This window comes from Toxorhynchites rutilus, chromosome 3 (assembly GCF_029784135.1).
Source record: "Toxorhynchites rutilus septentrionalis strain SRP chromosome 3, ASM2978413v1, whole genome shotgun sequence".
NCBI classification, from domain to species: domain Eukaryota; kingdom Metazoa; phylum Arthropoda; class Insecta; order Diptera; family Culicidae; genus Toxorhynchites; species Toxorhynchites rutilus.
The window spans coordinates 11,816,166-11,842,628 of NC_073746.1; the positions used below are offsets into that span (position 1 = coordinate 11,816,166).

A 26,463-nucleotide genomic window follows, 5' to 3' on the forward strand; every position below is an offset into this window, starting at 1 on the left:
CAAATGATTGTGAAACAAAATTCTGCGTTTATCTGTCTATAAAAAAGATGTTTTCGATGTCTCAAAAATCGTCACGAATTTTCCGGACAACCCGATTTGAGCTATCCTGATTTCTCCCTGATTTTTTTTTGCATTCTTCCTGATTTTTGAAAAATATAGTTGGCAACCTTGGTTGCAACAGTTGAAAAAATTTCCACGGCCCATTGACCCCAAAAACGCTGCCTTGTAAAACTATTTTTATGCGGCTTTGGTTATGCAAAAACACAAAAAATAACAATAATAAATTAAAAATTTGAAAACGCAAAACTTTTCCAATAAAATAAATTGGATGTAATGATTTTCTTGATATGATTTTTGTCGTTTTAAAGTTATGATTTTTCAAAGTTAACCGATAATTAGAAAACAATTTTTTTCTCAATTTCACAAAAAAGGACATTTTTTTGAATATCATAACTTTTAAACCACTGGACCGAATTTGTTATTCGACATATCAAATTTTTAGCCAATGAGTTAGTCTTTTTTGAAAAAATATCAAATTTGCAAAAAAAGTGTTATATATTTTTTTGAATTACTGATTGTACTTGTTTTTTATAGTTTACATGGTTAAAGATAGAGAGCGTTATATTCATTTATATTTTTTCTTGAAAGCAGAGGATTTTTTGCATAAATGCATAAAAATCTGAAATGTGTTTTTAAATTTCTCGAGAGCAGTCATCGAAGACAGACATAGTTTTAGTTGCTCTGTGTATTTTTTTCGTTCAGTCGATTTCCGTCGATAGGCACTATTTTCTTCACAGTCCAGGGGTTTTTAGACAGAGTTTTGATGAAGATAGCGAGTAATAGTGACTGATAGCTACTAACGAAACTATTTTATAAATGTGTAAAGTGTATGTATCTGGTGAAGAGCCACTATCCTCCGACATGTTTCGACGTGCTCCAGCTTCGTCTGATGTGTTACCGGTGTGAGGAGTTGACTAATAGCAGAACGAGTGATTGAAATATCAGCGGAAAGGAAATGTGGTACCAGCTGAGAGGAGATGTATTGCTGAAGAATGCAAGATGAGTGTTGCTAATGTCCTGTATTTTTCTATTCCGTATTCAGAATTTTTCGAATGGCGTAATGAAGAGTAATTTTAACATTCAAATCTCTACACTCTCTCTTTACCTTTATTTTTGTTTAGATGGAAGCAAGGCGCTTATATCAATGTCGGTTTTAATTGTTTTAACAGAGTTCTCCCGGTTGTCTTTCTACTTCTGTCAAAGAATAAAGAAGAATAAACGTAAGATAAATTAAAAAAATAAACTATTTTCCCTGTTGCAATAAAAAAATACGCGCGATGAATAACAATATATACAAATATATTTTCGATCTTATTGGATTTAGAGGTCTCTCGGTCTCTAGGTTACCTTCTACAGCTAGTTCTCTAACAATTTTGTTTCGTTGTGTAGTCGATAGTTCGTGTTCACATAATCACATCACTTACTGCAGTGAATCCTGATTTTTCTTAACCATTCCCACTAACAACTATCCCTTCCATGATAAACGCTAGGGAACCACGCTATAGATGCGACCATTCCGGCCTTCGGGCGGCGAATATGACACTAACATTCCTTAGTGTATAGATCACGTTGGCCATGCTTCACTGTCAATTTTTCGTAAATTTGGAAAAATGTCGTCGAACGAAAAAGAGCGTCGTGAATTACTCCTGCGCACTCATTTCGAGAATCCGGAGTTGTCACATCGGGACATCGGTAAGATGCTGGGAATCGTCCAATCCACGGTCAGCAGAGTACTAAAACGATACTTCGAGAACCTAACCATCGACCGGAAGGTGAAGAACGGCAAAAATGGATGCTCCGTCAGTGAAAAAGTTCACAAGCGCGTAGTTAAGCAGTTTAGACGTGATCCGAGAAGTTCGGTCCGGGATGTCGCCAATAAGCTGAATTTGTCAAGTTCATTCGTCCAGCGGACCAAGCAGCGGGAGGGCCTGCGTACATACAAGGTTCAGAAGGCTCCTAACCGCGACGAAAGGCAAAACATGGTGGGGAAGACGCGAGCCCGGAAGCTGTACACCGAAATGCTCACGAAGCCGCATTGCCTGGTAATGGACGACGAAACCTACGTCAAAGCGGACTTTCGTCAGCTGCCGGGCCTGTTGTTCTTCTCCGCAGAGGACAAATTCAGCGTTCCGGAGGAGATTCGCAAGCAGAAACTATCCAAGTTTGCCAAAAAGTACATGGTGTGGCAAGCGATCTGCTCTTGCGGAAAGCGGAGCGCCCCCTTCGTGATGACCGGCACGGTAAACGGGCAGGGATACCTTAAGGAGTGCCTACAGAAGCGCTTACTACCACTATTGAAGCAGCACGAGGGCCCGACCATCTTCTGGCCGGATCTCGCTTCGTGCCACTATTCAAAGGACGTGTTGGAGTGGTACGAAGCCAACGGGGTCACCTTCGTGCCAAAGGAAATGAACCCGCCCAACGCGCCGGAGCTTCGCCCAATAGAGAAATATTGGGCGATTATGAAGCAGGCCCTCCGGAAGAACCCAAAAGTTGTCAAATCGGAGGCGGACTTCAAGAGAAAATGGATATCTGTTCAAAAAAAACTACAACCTGACGTTGTACAGAACCTTATGGCCGGGGTAAAGAGGAAGGTGCGAGCATACGGGCTTGGGCTCGAAGTATGAATAAAAAGAAAATGCCAAAAGTTGTTTAATAGTTTTTATTCTACTTTCTAAAATTTTCAAAAGGATCGGTCTACTGGGCGAATTTCTACAGCGTTTTTTCTGTGATGCAATTTGATGTGACACACCCTTTAGCAATTCAAGGAATAAAGCGGGTATTTTTTTATATTTTATTCTGCACTATAGGGAAAGAACAAGAAGCGACATGTTAGCATACAATTCGTGCATTTACCTCCATGGTAGAGATGTGGAAACCGATCACTGATGGTACGAAAGAACTAGTTCGCCAAAAAAGTGAACAGTCGTCCTTTTTTAAAAAACGATAGCTCGCCATACGAATTGCTTCCGAACGAACTGACTGCGAGCGAACTGTTGAGAGTGAAGTGCAGATGAATAAATGTGTTTTTGTTGATTTTCTAAATTATTTGAATGAAATTATCTTGTACTTTGGCTTATTTGGCTAATATATACTCAATTTTTCAAATTAGGATTGGTTGCATCATTGCAATTAAACAAGATTTTCGGCAAACCTGTAAATGTTTTAATGCATTTTGCTTCAATTCATGTGTAATATTGATATACTCTCTGTTCATCGGAAAAAAAAGAACACAGAAAATTCCTTGATTGTCTGCAGTCTGTGGCTCTAGCTGTTTACAACTAACTAATTTTACAACTTTACAACTAACTAATTTAATTCTTTGAAAGAATTGCGCCTTCAAAATGCGTCTCAAAAATCAGCGTTACTCTTGATTTGATACAAAATAAGTCTTGACAAGCAATCGGCAACATAGTTCCCCTCAACCGACGTGTTTTGTGATAATGTAATCAAATGTGGAAAGTCATAAGAAAATCTCTTCGACCTGTTTGCAACTACTGACGAGCTTTCCTTTTTTAAATTATGCCCAAGACGAAAAGAATAGCAAGTAGTTATTTATTGTGCGACTAAGAATTCTCGAGAGTCCATGATCACTTACCCCGAACGTCTCAGTGATGGGTTTAGACGGATCAAAATGAGTCAGAACTCGAGGGCTAGTAGCTTTTGCTAATGGATTGTTAATTATATATAGATTGTCAAAAATAGAGTAAGAACTGGAAGGAAATCTGAAAAATTCCATGAATTGTCAATTATTAAGTCGATTCGAACTTGCAGCACACAATCCCACTAGCAAATATAATTAGAATTCGATGAGAATGCCATTTTTCGCTTATGATAAAACCGCAAATTTTCTGCGTTTCTTTGCTTTATGAGTCGAGATAGAATTCTGTTGGAAGAAATATGGGTTGATTTTTAGGATAAGTTTTATGAAAAGGGAAGGGGTTTTGCCTTTTGGTGATATGTCCCCTCAAACCATGAGTTTCCCCATGTTTCTAGTGATTTCAAAAAACTCGTGTCTTTTGAAATACACATAGTCACTCAGTTGATTGTGACTGTTTTGGAGGAGAAATTGTGTTTCATCTGAATATAAAATCTCACATTAAAATTGTTTTCATGCATTTCGATGCTCTAGGTGAATAAACCAAGCTTATTTAATACATTTACCTACTAAATCGAATATGATTTGGACGAAAAAAACACATAAATCTATCCCATTTATCTTGATATGTACGAGTGACCACTTTGCCCCAACTATGTGACCACATTACCTCCAAGCAAAAAAAGGTCGATTTTTCACCTTTTTTTTCTAATGATGGAAAATGTACTATTTTGAATTTTTATAGTAAAAGCCGTATGCTATCTTGAGCAACAATGAACTATAATAATCTTAGAAAAACGGCGGTAGAAATGGAAATGGACATATTCCTTAGGGTGACCACTATGCCCCCACTTCCCCTACGAACATGGTATTTTACCGTGTTCCGTGTTGTTTGGCTGAAAACGGAAACTTCTTCGGTTCTGATTTTCTGTTGCCGTTCTGCGAAAGGTGTTGCATAGTTAAATTTGCGGATTATGTCTTCAGGAATGAGGTTTAGCAAGTGTTTAGATGTAGTCTCAGGTATTTTTACGCACTTATAACGATAAACAAATTATACACATATTTAAAACAAAATTGTGAAATTAAAAAGCTGACTTTTTGGATTGCGCATCTCTTCCGCGCCGTTTAATTATCTTGTCGAAATAAATGCTTACTAATGAAATATGTGATAGGGGATGGGCAGATTATCACACTATAATAAAGCCACTATAATAGAAAAAAAAACAATCAAATTAAAACAACATTCACGAATCAACAGTAGATGGCCAGTAACCAGTCGGCGGTGGCGTGTCGTCCAAATTGGTTTTTCTCAAGGCCAAAGGTTTAGGTCAAGTTTTTTTTAATTAGGCGAATGCATTGAAAAGTTTTAAGTCGCTATAATTCAAGACAATATTAATCATATCACCAAAACATCTACAAAAAATGAACGTTTAAATACAAGGCTAAATAAAAATAGAAGTGTCTGTGCCTAGGGACGTGGACGGGTGCTTGACGTAGGATCGTGATTTATGAATACAAATGTTTTCATAAATTTTAACTGTTCAGAAATCCGTAAAGGTACTACTTTTAATACTCCAAATGGCACCCTCAGAAATTCTAGTTGGCATTAAATAGAAAAATGAACAACAATGCCTGACCGAATGAATGGTCTAGTTTTGTTCTATAACCTTCAAGGCATCTAGTATCACATATGGCAACAGTGTCCGTGACGATTTTCGTTGCGATAACGACGTGGCAACATAGTGTTTGATGCAGTGAACTAGTATAGCGGTAAACACGCATGTTTTTCAAATTTTGCACAAGTGGAACAAAATAGGTCAAAAAATAATGTGATGGTGCTCTTGATAGAGAATTTTATGCTGATTTCGAATGTGTATTCCGTTTTTAGTTTGAAATTTTTTGAAGCTGTGAAATGAGTGTTTGAAAGTAAATACATTTTTTACATTGAATTTATGCAAATGTAGACCTACAAAAAATTCTCTAAATACCTCCAAAGTTTGCTATAACAAAATGTCTTCCTTGGAATCCCCTCTACAACTTCCCCTTACGACTTCTAGCCACTTCTGACCACTTTGCGAAAAAATGCCATAAATATTTTGATACCCCACACGTGTTTTTCGATTTTTTTAAATTTTATCCCCTCCCCCTGCACACCGCTTTGGGTTTTGGGTAAAAAGAATATTGAAAACGTTTTCAGGAAGTTTAAAAACATATTTTTAGACACCCCACACGTGTTTTTTCCGAAAATTTCACATTTTACCCTCTCTCCCAGCCCTTGCTTTGGAATTCATAACCGAAATTACTCAAAAATAGATTCAGCACCTTCGAAAACCCCCGCACACCAAATTTCAAGGCATTTCCATTAATTTTTCTATTTGAGGCCACCTAGAGTTTCTGACGGACCACTGTGTGGCAGCTCTAAAAAGAACTGTTTGTTATAGACTTGCAAAAATATTGATCATTTAAGCAGTTTTGCATACCTGAAAACTAATAATAAAAACAATCTAAACGACTTTTTGAAAAGATTTTTCTTCAATTTTTACAAAATTGAATTTCTAGCTATCTGAATTGCTATTGTTAGATGAAAAATTCTCTGTAGAAGTGTCCATCTTCCGTTTTATGGACCACTTGTTGGTTATTGTACAGATAATTTTTCAGAATTTAAAAAAAATATATGTTTGAGAAAAAAGTTACGTAAGTAAGTAAGAAAATATGTCTTTGAGATTTTTTTTCAAAATTTTCAAAGATATTTTAAATTAAAATTTAAACAGTTTCTCATTCTTTTACCAAGTTTTTTTTATGTCTAATAGTTTTAGAGTTATTTTTATAGTTGAATATAGTATGTTTTTTATTCTAATTTGTTTTACAATTATTTCAACAATATTTTAAAAATTGAAATTCGTTCTTCTCGAAAACACATTTTTTAAACCTGTCAAGAACATGTTCCTGGCTCTCTTCTCAAAATGATCTCTCTTTCCACGATTTTAATATAATACGCTTGGACCGCGATGACAGATACGAAGGGGTATTATTGGGGATCAATAAGTGCCACTCATTTTTTCGAATTGACCTTCCACCTATTGGAGGGATCGAAGCTGTTGCTTGTCATGCAAACATCAGAGGCAAAGACCTCTGTATAGTCAGCTTGTATTGGCCTCCGAGAGCTGCGGTTAGCCGCAAGCAACTTGTTGACATGTGCTCACTCCTTCCTGAGCCACGATTAATCTTGGGAGACTTCAACTCTCACGGAACTGCCTGGGGGGAACAGTACGACGACAATCGTTCATCGTTGATATATGACCTTTGTAACAGCTTCAATAAGACCGTTTTGAACACTGGGGAAACAACACGTGTACCTAAACCTCCTGCTAACCCGAGTGCTCTTGACCTCTCGCTTTGCTCGAATTCACTATCGTTAGATTGCGAGTGGAATGTAATCCAGGACCCCAACGGTAGTGATCACTTACCAACCAAAATTTCCATCACCATTGGGTCGAATTCTTCTGAATCTATAAACATGGTATATGACCTCACAAGACAAATTGACTGGAAAAAATATGCGGACGCGATTACTCTAGCCATCAATTCCACAGATGGTTTACCTCCATTGGAGGAGTATAACTTCCTTTCTCGTTTGATCTATGACAGCGCGGTTCGCGCTCAAACGAAACCCATCCCAGGTTCCAATCCATGGTGGGATAGCCAATGTTCCAAGCTTTATCAGGATAAATCGAACGCATTCAAAGCTTTTCGGAAACGTGGAACCATTGAAAATTTTCAGTCGTATTTGGACCTTGAAAATCAATTTAAAAACTTGATCAAAGGGAAAAAACGTGCTTATTGGCGATATTTCGTGGGAGGTTTGTCACGAGAAACGTCAATGAAAAAAAATATGGAAAGTGGCTCGAAACATGAGAAATCGCTCTTCAACGAATGAAAGCGAAGAATATTCACATCGATGGATTTTTAATTTTGCACGGAAGGTTTATCCCGATTCCGCTCCCGTGCAAGAAAATTGTTCGAGTTATACCACAAGATAGGTGCGATCTTGATTCCGGGTTTTCGATGGTAGAATTCTCTCTTGCTCTCCTTTCTTGTAACAATTCGGCTCCGGGAACGGATAGAATTAAGTTCAACTTGCCGGAAAAATCTCCCTGATGTGGCGAAACATCGCTTGTTGAACTTATTCAATCGGTTTCTGGAGCATAATATTGTTCCAGATGATTGGAGACAAGTACGAGTTATAGCTATTCAAAAACCCGGAAAACCCGCGTCCGACTTCAATTCGTACCGCCCAATAGCAATGCTGTCTTGTATACGGAAATTGTTGGAGAAAATGATCTTGTTTCGCCTTGATCGATGGGTTGAAACGAATGGCCTACTCTCAGATACACAATATGGGTTCCGCAGGGGCAAGGGGACGAATGATTGTCTTGCGTTGCTTTCTCAGAAATTCAAATGGCTTACGCCGAAAAAAAAACAAATGGCTTCAGTATTCTTGGACATAAAGGGGGCCTTTGATTCTGTTTCAATAGAGGTTTTGTCAGACAAATTACACTCTCGGGGTCTGCCGCCTCTATTGAATAATATGTTATATAACTTGCTTTGTGAGAAACATTTGAACTTTTCTCACGGAGATTCGGCAGTAAGTCGGTTCTCTTACATGGGCCTCCCCCAGGGCTCATGTTTAAGCCCCCTTTTGTACAACTTCTATGTAAGCGACATCGACAATTGCCTTACACAAAATTGCAGCCTAAGACAACTTGCAGATGATGGAGTGGTGTCTGTTGTAGGATCAAACGAATCCGACCTGCAAGAACCCTTACAAGATACATTGAACAATTTTTCAACTTGGGCCATTGGGCTAGGGATCGAATTCTCCACGGAGAAAACAGAGATGGTGGTTTTTTCTAGGAAGCATAGACCAGCAAAACCAAAGCTTCAACTTTTGGGTAAACCGATCACTCATGCTATGTCATTCAAGTATCTTGGGGTCTGGTTCGACTCCAAATGTACTTGGGGGGCCCATATTAGGTATCTGAGTAAAACATGTCAACAAAGAATAAACTTTCTCCGTACAATTACCGGCACATGGTGGGGAGCCCATCCAGAAGATCTTATAATGTTGTATCGAACAACTATTCTCTCAGTGATGGAGTACGGCAGTTTCTGTTTTCAATCAGCTGCCAAAACACACTTCATTAAACTCGAGCGAATTCAGTATCTTTGTCTCCGTATTGCGTTGGGATGTATGCCCTCAACGCATACCATGAGCCTCGAGGTTTTGGCAGGCGTACTCCCACTAAAAGATCACTCCAATTTATTATCTCTTCGGTTCCTCATCCGGTGTAAGGTTATGAACCCATTGGTGATCGGAAATTTTGAACAGCTGATCGAGCTAAATTTTCAATCTGGGTTCATGAGTCCATATCATGAATTCGTCTCCATGCAGGTTGATCCTTCTTCGTATATTCCCAACCGTGTTTGTTTTCCTGACTACATCAATTCCTCTGTGCATTTTGATCTGTCCATGAAGCAGGATATCCATGGAACATCAGATTATCTTCGATCGAGGATCGTTCCAACGATCTTCGATGCAAAGTATGGGGATATCAATTGTGATAATATGTACTTTACTGATGGGTCCTCTATGAATGAGTCCACAGGATTTGGAGTGTTCAACGAATTTTTTAGCACCTCACACAGTCTTCAGAATCCTTACTCAGTGTATATTTGCTGAATTGGCAGCGATACACTGGGCGCTGGACAGCGTCGCCACACGACCTGTTGAACACTATTACATTGTAACGGATAGTCTTAGCTCTGTCGAAGCTATCCGTTCAGTGAGGCCGGAAAAGCACTCGCCGTACTTCTTTGAGAGAATACGAGAAATTTTGAGTGCTTTATCCAGACGCTGTTATGTCATTACCTTTGTCTGGGTCCCTTCACATTGCTCAATTCCGGGTAATGAGAGGGCTGACTCATTAGCAAAGGTAGGTGCAGTTGAAGGCGATATTTATCAGCGTCAAATCGCCTTCAATGAATTTTATTCTTTAGTCCGCAAAAATACCATAGTTAACTGGCAACGCAAATGGAACGAAGATGAATTGGGCCGGTGGCTCCACTCGATTATCCCTAAGGTTAGCCTCAAACCATGGTTCAAAAGTCTGGACTTGAGTCGGGACTTTATTCGCACCTTCTCCCGACTCATGTCCAATCACTGTTCGTTAGATGCGCTACTCTTTCGTATTAATCTTGCCGACAACAATCTTTGTGTTTGTGGCCAAGGTTACCACGACATCGAGCACGTTGTTTGGTCGTGCGAGCTGTATCTTGTCGCCAGATCGAATTTAGTAGTCACCCTTCGGGCCCGAGGAAGGCAGCCCATGATGCCGTGAGATGCATAGAGACGTGTTGGCTCGGTTAGACCTTGATTACATGTCCCAAATATATGTATTCCTTAAAGCTATCGATCTTCGTGTATGATTGTCCTTACACCCTTAGTTTTTCCTTTTCCTTTTCCTTTGTGAGAGATCGGATCCCTTCTTAAGAATAAGGTGAAATGTAAATACATATTAGATATAAGATAGGTTTAAGAATTGAGTGTGATGAGTGTGATTGAGTGTGTGAGTGTGATCATTGTCAATATATCCTCATATCCCCTCCTTTTCCTGAAGAAAATATGTCACCCTACTAAACTCGAGTCGACCGCGAGTAACCGGTTTCCTATATTATTAACATTAGAATTAAGGAAAAATGTATATATACTAGTAACAATACAGTAAGGAGTTCGGCTCCTTTAAACCTATGTAACTGAGCCTGTAAAAATAAACGATTTAAATAAAAAAAAAGAACATGTTAATTGCTCAAATTTACACACGAAAACATTAGTTTTTCAGGAGTTCCCATGCAAACATGTCATATATTTCGGAAGTTATAAGAAATAGAAACGTGACGACTTTTACAAAAAGTTCAGATTTTAATATTATCTTAAAGCTTTCCTGAATACAATACATCGTTATTCTGACATCAAACAAAGTTAAAATAAAAAAAACGTTTCCAAGAGAAATAAATTTTTATTTTATTTTTTTTCAGAATAATTTGAAATTTTTTTTTCTAATCAAATTATGAAAAAAAAAACAAAACAACAACTTAGTAAATCTTCTAATTTTTGAGTCAGAATTTTTTTGTGAAAATTTGAGAATCAAAAAGCCCTTTTCGAAAAGCCTTCTATATTTTTTCGATATTTTCCAAGAACAGTAAAACCTGTTTTTGTGCGGTTTTTTTGTGTGAATTTTTTTTTGTGCAATTTTTTTTGTGCGGTGTGTAAAAAAAAGCATATTTGACGAAGTCGTCCATTTAGTTTTTTTTCGACGGTTTATATGCATTTCAGTGCGAAAAAAGCATATTTGCGTTTCAATTATCCATTTCTGAAATCATTCCCGTCCTCCCATCACATGCTCTATGTTTTTCTAAGTTTTTGCATGACATGATATCTAACAGCATCACGTTTCGGCATGCAACTAAAAGCACAAAACAGGCACGCGCAACCGAAGAGGCAAACTGTCCCATCGCAAAGCAGGGAAACAAAAGGAAATTGAACGGTGAATGGATTTGAGTTATTTTCTTGGGGGAAACTTTTCTTATGCGGTCCCAATCTACCGTACAAAAAAAGTTTTTTTCAAAATTTGTACCGAACACGATTTTTTAAATCTGCTGGTGAAGTTTTGCACGATTTTTTATGCGACTTTTTTGTGCGGTCCCTATCCCCCGCACAAAAGAAAAATGTTTGCCTGTATTTTGCATACAGGCTGGTTGCTTAGATGGCCAATGTTTTTTCACCCACAAAGTTTCCCTGCAATCTGAGATGGTGCTGCCAACTCCTAAGATGAGTTGGTATGAAATTCGTCTTTATGAACTGGCTTCATTCAAACCGATGGTAAGAGTTGAAGTGGTAGAAAGAATCCGCACCCATTATTTGTTCTTTTTTCTATTTTGAGTAAGTTTTATTTGACATTGTCGTTTAATTTCGGATAACACCATGGTTCAACCAGATATTTAGATTTCGACTCAAGCCTGTTTGATTGAAAAGCTCAATGAATAAAACTGTAGTTTTGGGTAGCTTTTTCCTGTACAAATATTTAAAAATAATTGAGAAGATTGAGGGTCAATTTGACGTAGAATTGCTCTATGCTGTTTACTTTCGAGACACTTTTGAGATGAACTACGCTTCGTCGGAAAATTGTGATCGCTGTCAAGCACTTAACAATTTCTCAACTTCTGACGGAAAGATACAATTTATGCCAAATGATTATCCCTCGAAGATCTACAACAGTATCACTTATTGCTTTGCTCTCTGGCTCCGCCCGAAAAAAAAGTATGTTATTGATTAAGTTGTTGCGAACTTCATCTTCATCATCACCACCATCGCCGTCACCGGATCCACCTAAGAAAACACAGTTCGAACTTCGCTGAGCGCTGGGAAATGATTTATGAGCCGCAGTGGCAAAGTTTCCGCGCCTGCTGCAGTTCCTTCGGTGATCCGCAGGAGCCAAGATGCGGAAGAAGCGTCGGCAGAAAAAAAAACGCGCGTAATCTCGCCCTCAATTTTCCTTCGTTGGCTTCCGGCTTCCAGCTGGCGGAGCGGTTGGCGCCAATCAGGAAGTGCCGAGTTGGCAAGCTTGTTTGTAAAACCCCTTTTTGGCACATCATCCATCTTAGTTGCGGTGGTCAACATAATTCAGCCGTACGGATGCCGTTGAGAAAGTGCGGTCGGTTGAAAGATGCATTTCATCTCGCAATGCTCCGTGCGCCTGGGGGCGACCCGAGTGGAACGGAGGGCACCGGATCGGATGAAGTGGCGAGCAGAAATTGAACCGGAATTCAGAGTTAGTGTAAATGTCAGTAGAATAACGTGACTAACATATTTACTCCGGGGGATAGGGGTATTCTAAACTGAGCTCCTTCGATATGTTGCCTTCGAGGGTAGCAAAATCGCGCAATACATATTCATCTATTAAGGCGTCTTTGTTTCGATTGTTGCCAGAAATATTGAGATGAGACCACCCCAATCTATATCGCACGATGGAAACGTGTGAAATGAAAATGTGGTTTTGGCTTCTGCCACTGGCTGCAATAAGATACTGACTTCAGCCGGTTTCCTTCGTCCAGAAATGCCAACGGGGATGGTGTCTGTCCCGAAAAGAAAATAAACCAACAATAGCGTTAATTTTCTTTCAACAATCTGCTAGTTTCCCGCTTTCCCGTCGACGACGATTTTCACACAGTGAATGAACAGGGCACGATTTATTTGCTGGGACAGTTGGCGGGTTGCTTGCTTGTTATGCTCTGCAGCCGTGGCTTGTGTCGCCACATAAAGCGACGAAGGGCTGCTCGAATCATTTTTGTAGCGCAGACGAAAGCATTCCAGGGGAAGTACATTCGTTATCCGTATTAGCATGGGCTTAGTGGGTTTGGGGGAATTTATATGGGAAAATAGTTTTAAAAAGAGTTTTTTTGATAGGTTGCGATGCACATATTTAGGAAGGATATTTCCTGAGTCAGTTCTACACCAAAAAACCACGACAACACCCCTCAGCCGAACGTCAAAGGTTGACAGAAGATGAAGAATTTCCTCAAGGGAGCAATAATGATAAAGACCACGATTACGTTTTTTGATTGCTGCATTTCGTTTCACAGCGGATATCACAGCGGCAGCTAGCTGCTGTTGCCTCGCGCTCTGTTCAGTGAATTTGCCAGCGAGGATGCTGTCCATCATTTGCATCATATTTTCACGCCTCGATTATCGCACTGATGAAGTCACCTTCTTTTGTTTCTCTTTGCAGCTGCTCACTGTCACCGGCCGCGGATGGGAGGAGTTGATGTGATCGCCAGGAGGAAACTAATTTTAGCCAGCGTGCTGTGTGTAATCTTCATGATAGCGGAGATAATAGGTAACTAATTTGGTGGAACCGTTTTATGAATTTTTCAGCTCGTTCGGGAAGTTAAATGCTCGCTGAGGTGGGAGAATTCGCCCAAACTGGGAGCTCACAACATTGATCCGACAAGCGAGAAATCTGTGAATTCATAAATTTTTTTCGCACGAAATCGAAAAAACTAAAGGATATAAAATCAAGAATTAGATTAATTAGGGATTGAAATTGCGGATCCAACTATTCGCTGGTAGAAGTAGATTATTGTTGACTGTTTTCTCAAAATATCTGTATATTTTTTGCCAACGAAGTCAATAGCAAATTCTATTAACATACCAGCTGACCCGGCAAACGTTGTTCTGCCATATAAATCATTGTTAGTGGATATGTTGTTTATTAAATATAACATAACCAATATATTGATAGTTAGCTTAAAACGTTGAGCCCCGAATTATATAGATAAGAAATCGATCGAATGTGATCGATAGAATAGAACGAATTAAACGATTTGAATGGAAGTGTGTTTGATGTTTTTGCTGCCAAAAGTGACGGTGCGCATCGTCATTCGATAATCAAAGTGGAATGTTCGTTACTCATGTGTTCATAGTTGTTTTTGAGATACCGAGGAATGGAGCGCCAAGACGATGACCGCCGACAAAAAAAAAACAAACCGTTACTTTTCTTAATCCAGTGTATTTCATGTTTGATATCTTGAAAGTTAAATGTAAAGTAAAAAAAAAATATATTTTTTGTCATGAAATAAAAAAAAAATAAATAAAGAAAATCAATATTATCATATTTCAACTGCTGTCTCGTTGGTGAAAAAAAAAATTTATCGAATTATCAGACCCGAGAGCAATTTTTAATTGTTAAAAATTTAAATGAAAAATATTACTCGAAGTTGTTTACATACTTAGCAGACATAGTCCTGACCTAACTTATCTTTCTATAAATCTCGTTCCATTTCCACCAAAACTTTATCCATAATATAAAATCATTATCAAAGACAATTTTTGTTCAAGATTTTTCCCCACTTGCAGAGAATGTGTTACTCTGTAATACAGAACACATATTAGGGTCTATTTTCATTTATAATGTTTCTATCTTGAGCTTGAGTTCAAACTATTTCCCGATTATCCCGGTCAGGGAGCTTCGATTTACGTGGAGCACTCTTCTTTTTACCGTATCCTTGAGGATTCGTCAAATAATTGAGAACTACTTGAGGGGATCGTCCAATCCGACGGAGCATTTTCTCCAATTCCAACATTTTCTTGGTGAAATGCATCGATTAGTCCTTTTTCCCTATCCGTGAGCATTTTTCCTTTCGGCATTTTCCAGATTTATTAGTAAAACTAATTCAAGATAACGGAAAACGTAACTGGTCTTATAGAACCTTGATACTTGAAAAATACAAAAACCTTTGTTTACGCTGTACACACATATATCAAAATCATGCAGTGTATGATCGAGATGAAAAATGAAAGGTGGGAAGATTTTTAAATCTGTGACGTCACAGATTTTGTTTATGTATGTTACTTTTCTTATAATAGTCCACTACATAGGAAAAGTGTTGTTATTGAAAGTAAAAATAAGCAGATGAAATGAACAAATTAGTATTTTTTCTTAAATCAATGCTAGCGTTCAAAATCATAGGGGCCCAACTGAAATTTTAGCAGAAACTGAAATTTCAGTATTGTTGAGGTGTTCTAAACTTTATTTCAATCTTATTTTACTTCTCGTTACATCGATCAAAAACGTAAATGAACAAAGTCAGAGTTACAAAATCGTTTTTTCCTTTGGCGGAAAACATTTTACAGCGCATGAGAAAAAAGGAGCAAGTTTTTTCCGCGTAAAATGCACTTGAAAAATAAATTGAATAGACTCCATATGACCTAAATTGAGACGAAAAGTTTTCTGCTTCCGTCCTAGTTTTAGACGAATGAAGTGTTCAGCACCCTAATTGTGGGAAAAGGAATTACAATTGCTAACAAGAGATAAACTGCCATGAAGATGCTCTAAAATCCAAACATAGTAAAAATTAGAATACTAATTCTGATATAAGAAGAAATAACAAAAATGAAACATTTTGGTTCGTGACATGTTCTGTTTATTTTTCAAATGATGAATGTAACGCGAAAAATATTTTTTGGAAATATGTAATTATTTTCTGTATATCCTCTTTCAACGTTATTCGTTGACACATTCAATTTTGTACCATTTGAGTAACTGACTGTTATGCCTGATATGTGAACTTCTTATCTTCCTGGCTACTACTACAATCAAAGTTTAACACAAGCAAAACCCGTGAATCTTCCCACCTTCTATTTTTCATCTCGGTGTATGATAGTTACCAATACAAATACACTAGAATATAAATTGAAGCGTTGTTTGTTTACAATTACACGAAGCAGCAAGATCATCACCTGGTCTTATGGAAGTTTGACAGAGTGTATATTGAGTGTATATGACGTTGTCTGGAATACGTTCAATCATCATACGAATCCACACATTGTTTGTTTCGTATCCTTCAACCACAATTTCTTGTCGCCAGCAACGTCTTCAACAACATTCGCATTGGATATACCCACGTGCTCTTCAGCTGGTGTTTTATCAGGATTGATGATAATAGCGTGATTTTCATTCTGTCATCCGAGCATGTGTGATTTAAAGAATTTCGATAATTTATTGTGCTCATTCAAAAAGCTCGCCGGCGATGCGCCTGGATTTATACGATTTGAGGTTACTTGTGCAAGTTCGATGAAGCGAACGGAGCTCAATTTGTCATTTAACAATGGAAATAAATTGGTTCTATTTGAAAAACGAACGACAGTTTAATTATTTGGATATTGTTTACTTGTTTACTGGATAAAATACTAAAGTCGCGATTAAAATGTATGTAAGTGATATGTATTTTATGTGTTTTTTGTATTAATAATTTGTAATCATAAAGCCGAATTTAAGAAAAAGGCAAAAAAAATATTCAGAAAAAAAATTCTCCATAGGTCACCTTATTCGGTATTAAATCTAAAGTAATCGGTATCCTAGTGGTATCATATATAGTTTAAAGCCTATTCTCATGCCTACCAAGTCTTTTGTGCATAATTTCATCAAAATCAGTTGAGCCGTTTCGGGGGAGTTCGGTAACAAACACCGTGACACGAGATTTATATATCTATATATATAAAAATCTCGTCTCACGGTGTTTGCTCGACCGATTTTGATGCAATTATACTCAAAATACTTGGTAGGTATGAGAATAAGTTGTAAACTATACATGATACCGGTAGGATACCGATAACCATACATTTAATACCGAATAGGGTGGCTCTATGCAGAAAAAAAGATCTGGATATTTTTTTCAAAAATTTGACTTCATACCATACATATAACCTTAAATTTTGACCCCAATTCCCTATTTTTAATTGCGATTTTATTATTTTTGTGTCAAAAATATTCTAATAATTTGACCGTTGTTCGTTTTTTCAACAGAACGAATTTATTTAAGTTGTTCAATGACTGATGGCGTAACGCCCGCTTCATTGAACATCCATCTACAAATACACAAGTAAAATCATTTCATCTAAAGCAGGAAGCATCTCCGACGAGCTGGAAGCCTTTTTGAATGAGCACAATGAGTTATCGAAATTCTTCAAATCACATTTGCTCGGATTACAAAATGACAATCACGCTATTGCCATCAACCCTGATAAAACATCAGCTGGAGGGCACGTGTGTAGATCCAAAGCACAAGCGCTGCTGGAATCATGATAGCACGGTGACACGAGAAATTTAATGCGAAGAAAAAACAATAATCATTAGACCAACGAGATAAAAAAATACTTAATTCTACTTAATTCATTATGAACATCATTACTCATTTTGATTTAATATTTATGAACATGCGACGAAACAAACAGAGGGCGCGCTCGAAGGATTTTTATGTTTATCATATGGTGATTTGACATGGTCAAGAAACGCCAATTCAAGATATCGTAAGCTGTGCCAACAAAAAGGAATAATACATTCACTTTCGAGACACTATCATGAGCAACGCCGACACAGCTTTAGTTATAGCCAGGCCAAAGCGCAATGCATTGTCATGACATTGCGCGTGTGTTCAAACACAAAATGAAGTTCGATCGTATTCGTCCCCACATATTGTTGGATGTATTCTGTTGAATACAACTTATTTTGACCATTGTTTCGCGACAAGGCGAACGAATTTAAGAGTGTAAAAGTCGATTTCGATCGAATTGTAAAATCCGATCACTCATATGCATATATGAATATTGAGTTCTACAAATCGGTGAAGAGTAATAAAAACATCCATGAATAAAGGAAGCAATATGGCTGTTTCAAACTTAGATTACCGATATGAATACTGCTCGATTGAATGACAACGATAAAATAAAGCGATTCCAAACAGGCTGATTAATTTGAACTTTTTCCAATTTATGAACGAGGCCAATCTGTTATAAACTGAGCCATGTTGAAAATCACATGCACGTATTTTCTAACAAGGAGACAGCAATAAATATTGATTTTTTATATTTCTTTTTTTCTACTTTACGACAAACTTATATAACTTTTTTCAGTTGACGTTTAACTTTTAAGAGATCAAACATGTCAGTTATGTTAATGAAATATAATATATAACCTTTAGTTCAAATCATTTAATTCGTTTTTTTATCAGTCACATTAGATTTATTTTAAAGATCGTTAAAATATCAAACATACACCCAAAATATTCACTAGAAATAATTTATTTGGCAGAACAACGTTTGCCTGGTCGGCTAGTATATGTATATATATATATATATATATATATATATATATATATATATATATATATAGATATATATATATATATATATATATATATATACAAATTTTTTGACCCGAATTTTTTATTTTTTTTGTTAGGGTGACCATTCCCATTTCAGGGTGGTCCGAAAAATCCAATTTTTCGCAAAATGATTTTTTTCAAAAGTTCATAACTTTTGAACTTCTACACCGATTCGGATGATTGACATATCAAATTAAAGCCAATCAGCTCTTTTTTGAAAAAATACTACTACTGCAGACAATTCAAATTCTGCTCTCGTTATTATTGATTGTATTTGTTTTTTATAGCTTTCTTAGTCTCGAGACCAAAGGCGCTATATATTCTTATATTTTTTCTGGAAAGCTGAGGATTTTTCACATAATACATCTCGAAACCAGGGAGGCGATTTTTTTCGTTTTTGAGTTATGATTTTTCAAAGTTAACCGATTGTCCAAAAAATCATTTTTCCCTATTTTCTTAAAAATGACTTTTTTCGAAAATTTATTACTTTTGAACTACTAGACCGATTCAGATGATCGAAGTATCAAATCACTAACCTTTTTTTTTTTTAAATGACGCACTTGCCAATTAATTTGATTGTAGTCACATACTAATCACATAGAAATATTGAACGAAAAACGAAAACATGTTAGATTTGAAAATAACACCTCTCTGGTATTTGGATATATTATGTGAAAAAACCTCAGCTTTCCGAAAAAATATGAAACAATACAGCGCCCGTGGTCCCAAAACGATTTATGCTATAAAAAACATATATAATCAATAATTAAGAAAACGAAATCTTTTTTTATTCAGAGTGTAATTTTTTTTTAAACAAGGCTAGTTTATTGGCTCTAATTTGATATGTCGATCATCTGAATCGGTCCAGTAGATCAAAAGTTATGATTTTTTTAGTGGAAAAAATGGGGAAAAATGATTTTTCGGACCATCGGTTTACGTTGAAAAATCATAACTCAAAAACGAAAAAAAATCGCCTCTTTGGTTTCGAGATATGCTATGTGAAAAATCCTTAGCTTTTCAGAAAAAATATAAAAAAATATAGCGCCTTCGGTCCCGAGACTATGAAAACAATAAAAAACGAATACAATCAATAATAACGAAAGCAGAATTCAAATTTTCCTGCAGTTATAGTATTTTTTTGAAAAAGATCAGGTGATTGGCTTTAATTTGATATGTCAATCATCCGAATCGGTGTAGAAGTTCAAAAGTTATGAATTTTTGTAAAGTAAGGCAGTAAGGTTTTCATTGGAAAAGCGTTGAACACTGGGCCTGACAGTTACTAAATAAGAAAATAAAAGAAAACAGGGCGGACTCGATTATATTCAGTCCCTGAATTCTTTTCACTGTATATAATCGAATCCTGTATATAATCAAGTCAACTTTTTTAATCTTTTTTTTTATGCACATATATGTTTTGGTTTTTTGTATACAAAGGTAGAATTTAATTTTTGATTCATCCCCTCAAAGTCAGAAAGCATTTTTCTCACATGAAAAAAATAAATTTATCCGGAATCTCTCAGGAGGTGATAGATGATTATATTTGATGAAAAACGCACGCCTTTTACGCATATATTCTAATTTCAATAATGACGGACCTTTTTTTTTTGTTTCGGACTCTGTTGCCTCAAACTGAGTCTACATTGAAAAGTACGCTACATAAGACGATTCTGTTGCTTTTGTTTAAAAGATGAGAAAATGTAGTACAGCATGTAGTTGTGGAACATCTATATTAGTGGATTTAAATAACATTTTGGAAGTGAAAAATTTTAAAGTTAGTAATTAAGTTTAATGTATTATTATTAATTTTACCTCAAAAATTCATATTAAATTTGAGTGTTTCTATCATTCAAATTAAAGCTCTTTAATCGCTCTACAATTTGTTCTTTGACACCCAACTTCTATCTTCCTCAATTTTGCTGCAATATCGATATAAAGAATACCTGAAGAAAATTATATTAATGTATTTTTAAAAATCACTGTATTTATAATAGTCACCTAAATTTAACCTTAACGTTTTCAACGGTTACATTTTTTTCTTGAAAAAATATTTTGAAACACAACAGTCCAACATTGTATATAATCGAGTCAGCATATAATCGAGTTCGACCTGTATATGGTTTGTTTTCGAATTGTGATAGTCTTTTAGAATGACGGATCTATGAGCTTTCAAATAAACACTGTCCGCTGTAGCGCAGAACTAAAACGACAATTTGTTTTGGTGAGAAAAGCGATAATAATTTTTTTTATTATTGGAATATTATCTAGGATTAGCTGACCCGCCAAACTTCGTCCCGCACAAAATTTATTTTTTGCTACATCCACGTTTTCTTACTAAGCGCACGTTCAAGGGTCCAATCGCAGAATTGTTCATTGATTGATCTTCTAATCGACCCTTTAAAATCACCTTTTACTACCAAATTTCTAGTACTTCTACCAAAACTCGTCATTATAATATCAGATTATTTTCAGAGACAATTCTCGTTCAAGATTTCTCAACCACTTGTAAATAACATGTTTCTCAGTTACATGGTCTAAATCGGACAATTCCTTCCTCATGTTTTGTTCTTATAAACACATTCGGCTATCCATTTTTACTTATATAGATAGAAGTCGATATTGGAGTGCGTTTTATTACATTAAAATCCATTTCCACTTTCGAACGAAGATAAATTTCGTTACCGCAAACATTAAATGGACTAACAACGCTTGTCAAAATGTAATTGTAGAACACATGCGAAATGAATTTTACGAACTTTCCCATTTCCTTCAGAGTTTTCCGAAAAATTTCAATTGTCATGTTTGGTTAGAATATGTTTGTTTGAAATATGTGCATTATTTTTATGGGACCCCCTCTTCTTCCCATAGAAGGAAGGTGTGTCATGTCATCATAGAAACATTTCTCGTACCCAAAAACCCTCACATCCCAAATTTTGCTCCATTTGCATAATTTGTTCTCGAGTTATGCAAAAGTTTGTGTTTCATTTGTTTAGCCCCTTTAGAGAGGCCGGATGAGTGTCGAACTACCATAGAAACGTTTATCGATCCCTAAAACCTCTATATGCTAAGTTCAATTCCATTTTTTTATTAGTTCTCGAGTTGCTCAGCAAACTCCCCCCCCCCCTTTGGGGGAGGGGAAAGGAATGTCAAACCACCATAAAAACATTCATTGCTCCCTAAAACCTTCATATGCCAAATTTTGTTCCATTTGCTTGATTAGTTCTCCAGTTATGCAGAAATTTGTGTTTCAATTCTATGGGAGTGGGGGCAAATATTTGTTGCCCCCTAAAACCTCCAAATGCCAAATTTGGTTCCATTTACTTGACTAGTTCTTGAATTATGCAGAAATGTATGGCATTTGTATGGCAGTACCTCCCCGCCACCCCACAGACAGAGGGGAGGATCGTCTATTCAACATAGAAACGTTTCGTGTCCCCTAAAACTTCTACATGCCACATTTGGTTTCATTTGCTTGATCAATTCTCGTGTTATGCACAAATTTGTGTTACATTTGTATGGGAGACCCCCCCCCTCCCCCTAAGAGAGGGGGTGGAGTATCTACCAACATAAAGGGTGTGTCACATCAAATTGCATCACGGAAAAAACGCTGTAGAAATTTAATTTTTAGGAATTATATCTTCAGTTTTCGCTTATAATCAGATAAGAGTGTATAGATCACGTTGGCCATGCTTCACTGTCAATTTTTCGTAAATTTGGAAAAATGTCGTCGAACGAAAAAGAGCGTCGTGAATTAATCCTGTGCACTCATTTCGAGAATCCGGAGATGTCACATCGGGACATCGGTAAGATGGTGGGAATCGTCCAATCCACGGTCAGCAGAGCACTAAAACGATACTTCGAGAACCTAACCATCGACCGGAAGGTGAAGAACGGCAAAAATGGATGCTCCGTCAGTGAAAAAGATCACAAGCGCGTAGTTAAGCAGTTTAGACGTGATCCGAGAAGTTCGGTCCGGGATGTTGCCAATAAGCTGAATTTGTCAAGTTCATTCGTCCAGCGGACCAAGCAGCGGGAGGGCCTGCGTACATACAAGGTTCAGAAGGCTCCTAACCGCGACGAAAGGCAAAACATGGTGGGGAAGACGCGAGCCCGGAAGCTGTACACCGAAATGCTGACGAAGCCGCATTGTCTGGTAATGGACGACGAAACCTACGTCAAAGCGGACTTTCGTCAGCTGCCGGGCCTGTTGTTCTTCTCCGCAGAGGACAAATTCAGTGTTCCGGAGGAGATTCGCAAGCAGAAACTATCCAAGTTTGCCAAAAAGTACATGATGTGGCAAGCGATCTGCTATTGCGGAAAGCGGAGCGCCCCCTTCGTGATGATCGGCACGGTAAACGGGCAGGTTTACCTTAAGGAGTGCCTACAGAAGCGCTTACTACCACTATTGAAGCAGCACGAGGGCCCGACCATCTTCTGGCCGGATCTCGCTTCGTGCCACTATTCAAAGGACGTGTTGGAGAGGTACGAAGCCAACGGGGTCACCTTCGTGCCAAAGGAAATGAACCTGCCCAACGCGCCGGAGCTTCGCCCAATAGAGAAATATTGGGCGATTATGAAGCAGGCCCTTCGGAAGAACCCAAAAGTTGTCAAATCGGAGGCGGACTTCAAGAGAAAATGGATTTCTGTTCAAAAAAAACTACAACCTGACGTTGTACAGAACCTTATGGACGGGGTAAAGAGAAAGGTGCGAGCATACGGGCTTGGGCTCGAAGTATGAATAAAAAGAAAATGCCAAAAGTTGTTTAATAGTTTTTATTTTACTGTCTAAAATTTTCAAAAGGATCGGTCTACTGGGCGAATTTCCACAGCGTTTTTTCCGTGATGCAATTTGATGTGACACACCCTTTAGAATCATTTATTGCACCCTAAAACCTGCCCATGTCAAATTTCGTTTCATTTTCATGATTGATTCTCGAGCAATGCAGAAATTTTGTGTTTCTTTTGTATGGCAGACAACCAACCTCCCACCCCTCCCCTTTGGGGATGGTGTCTTAACACCATATAAACATTTTATTTATACCAATTTTGATCTCGATCGGTTCAATAGTTTCAGTTCCATAAGAATCAGACAGATAGACAGACAGACAGACAGAAATCCATTTTTATATATATATATATATATATATATATATATATATATATATATATATATATATATATATATATATATATAGATAGATGAAAAAACAAAAAAATTAAATTAAAAAAAATATTTTAGATATTGCAATTTAAAGTATTTTTTTTTAAATAAAAAAAAGAGTACTAATTTTATTTATCAGTGTATATTTTTCCACGTTTTGACATCCATACTTATTTTGCTATAGAATCCGATAGATGAGGTTCTGACCTATTTTCCACATTATTAAATACGGCTGGGAATGTGTTTGCAGCTCAGTTCTCACCAAAAAAGAGAGTCGATGTAGAGAAATCGATGATGTCACTTACACCCCATTTCATTTTGAACCACTCATATGCAAAAAACGGCGAATAATCTTACGTCGTTTGAATTTTAATTTCACCATCGTTTGGAAATTATTTGTTCAAACTAAAGCTTTTGCAATTCGTATTGGTATTGGCGGCGAATTCTGTTGATCGTTCTGAGTTTTCATCATTCTCTGTATGATGAAATTCAGGCATAACATAAAGAGTAGAGAAATGTTTAGCTCTGGGGATTTAATTTAAAATTCATTTTAAAAAAATATTCAATTTTTTTATTAGATAGCTCAAATTTTTACCGTTACTTTTAAAACTTTTGTAACTAACATTAAGATTTCGTGAACTTCACTCTAAACAATAGTTATTTACATTTCCAAACGAAATCTCACAAACATTTTAAAAAGACACGAAGACCAGTGATTTTTATTTCTCGCCTTAATCATTCATGTCTGTTGAATTCTAACGTTCTATAATGTTTATTAATCCTTCAGGCAATCAAATTACGTTTACTAGCGGACATTATAAAGAAACTTAATATTAAATCCAAACCAAACTCAACAAATACCATTCCATTCGATCTGATTAAAAACGAAGGAAAGGGCCCCCGGAGTGAATCCACGACATCTAAACTTTATGGCGTCCACTTTCACGCCAATTGGCACAAATTATTAGCTTCTATCAAAATAAGTGCGCTTGTCCGCTTGTCTAAAGTAACAGCCCTTTGTTTCCATGTACCCACTGATAGCGCGATTTGTCATCATGTTCTGTTTTTTTCTCTTTCTCTCTTCTCATCCACGGTTATAACCCGCCATATCAACACGGCTCGCGCGAACATCGGTTCCCAGGGGGCGTCTACTCCAACAGTCTGGCGATAGCAACAGATGCAGCGCATTTATTAGCCGACCTGGCCAGCTTCATGATATCATTGTTCGCGCTTTGGATCGCCGCGAGACCATCCACCAAGAGGTAAGAAGGCAAATTGCTCATCCTGTATTCACTTTAATAACCCTGTTTCTCCCCCGGGTGGGAAGAACGGAAAGCGGATTGCCAGGTTGTTACCGGGTGTTATAAGTGATCATGCTTTTCTGAGAGACGAAGCGATGAGCTGATTGTTATTATTAAACTATAATGAAATTGTTGACGGGAATTGATGTTTATAAAGTTATAATAGAGCTCTTGCTTCCCAGTGTACCAAAAGATGTTGCATAATACAAAGATGGGAAATCATTTGATAGCCTTTGGAACGAGCGTTTCGGAGGCTGCGCTCATTAGTGGGATTTGCTTGAATAAACCTCCAAGGGTTGCGTTCTCGAGAGTTATTCATGATCTCTAAAATATCACAAAAAGAGAAAAGGGGGAAAAAAATGATGCACACCTCAAATTTCACCATCACCCTCTTAACCGAAAAGCCATTGTTGTTGCTGCTCTGCAAAGTAATTACGTATCATTTCGGCTTACCTTCGTACGGTTGTTTTTCTCCCGTGCTTTCTTCCGTATCTGACGATTCCCTTTGGGCTTTCTTGTTTCATATCCAGGATAGCTTTTGACTTTTCCAGTTAAAAAGGTACAAAAAGTTTTCCTTTCTACCTCCGAAACACCATCTCGGCGTTTGGAAGCGCTTTGGACCCTATTCGGAGCGGTTATAGTCACGGTCACAATTTTCTCCTCTAACTAGTTTTCCGTATCAAAATTGTTTGCGTAGTGTGAGTGATGCGGGGTGCGGGGTACGGGGTGGTGTATAACAATAAAACACAAAAAAGAGGAAACAAACAGAACGGAATCTCAAGCTGCGGAATCACCGCTACGAAGAAAAGGTTCTTATGCTTTTTCATATTTCCGCCCTTCGGCAGTTATTTGCGTTCGACTAGCTGTTTCCATGCGCTTCCCGTTTTCGTTTTGATTATGTTTTTGAGGCGTTGCATAAAGTTTGTTATTCCTCGGCGGGAGAGCCGTTATCTGTAGTTATTCGCAAACCAGGAAAAAAAGTGCCTTTGCGTCGATTGTTTACATAATCAGTCGATTTGGTTCGTTAACATTTCGTGCACAAGTGTAATTATTATAACATAGTTTGAAAGATTTTCTTCTCTCTCGGATGAAAACTTCCCCGACAACAATGATCCAACTATCGGAGTTTGTCGGGAGTTATTTTTTGTTTGCACAGTGGAGCCTTCTTTTACATGGTGGACAGGAGTTAATTGCAATATGAGGAAAAAATTTGTTTCCGAATTTCTAGACTAGAATACTTCTTTAGGTGCAAATCTTAGGTGCAAAATGCAAATCCAATATGGCGGCCACTACAAAATGGCGAATTACATATTTTCTCAGAACCCCATCAATATAGATATCAAATGAAAGGGATTGACTAGTAGAACACAGTTATTTGTGAAAAATTTAAATCCAAAATAGCTGCCACCACAAGATGGCGCCACCTGTTTGCATGTATGTTTGAGTGTTTGTAGGATTGTCCCACATTAATTGAAATTTGACCCCGTTCCTGATCACTGATAGATCTGAAATTTGGAACATACCTTTAATTCTACTGCCATTATAAAACTGCGTATTCCATTATCTTG

General features: G+C 37.3%; 1 protein-coding gene across 2 annotated transcripts in view; it reads left to right on the plus strand.

Annotated features, from left to right (window-relative positions):
- Nucleotides 1–26,463, plus strand: part of LOC129775304 (proton-coupled zinc antiporter SLC30A2-like) — a 132,050-nt gene that overhangs the window by 42,944 nt on the left and 62,643 nt on the right. For both annotated transcript variants that reach the window (XM_055779882.1, XM_055779883.1), the window contains 2 exons: nucleotides 13,504–13,611; nucleotides 24,736–24,856. In XM_055779882.1, coding sequence (XP_055635857.1) covers nucleotides 13,504–13,611; nucleotides 24,736–24,856 — 229 coding nt within the window. The remainder of the gene's footprint in view (nucleotides 1–13,503; nucleotides 13,612–24,735; nucleotides 24,857–26,463) is intronic.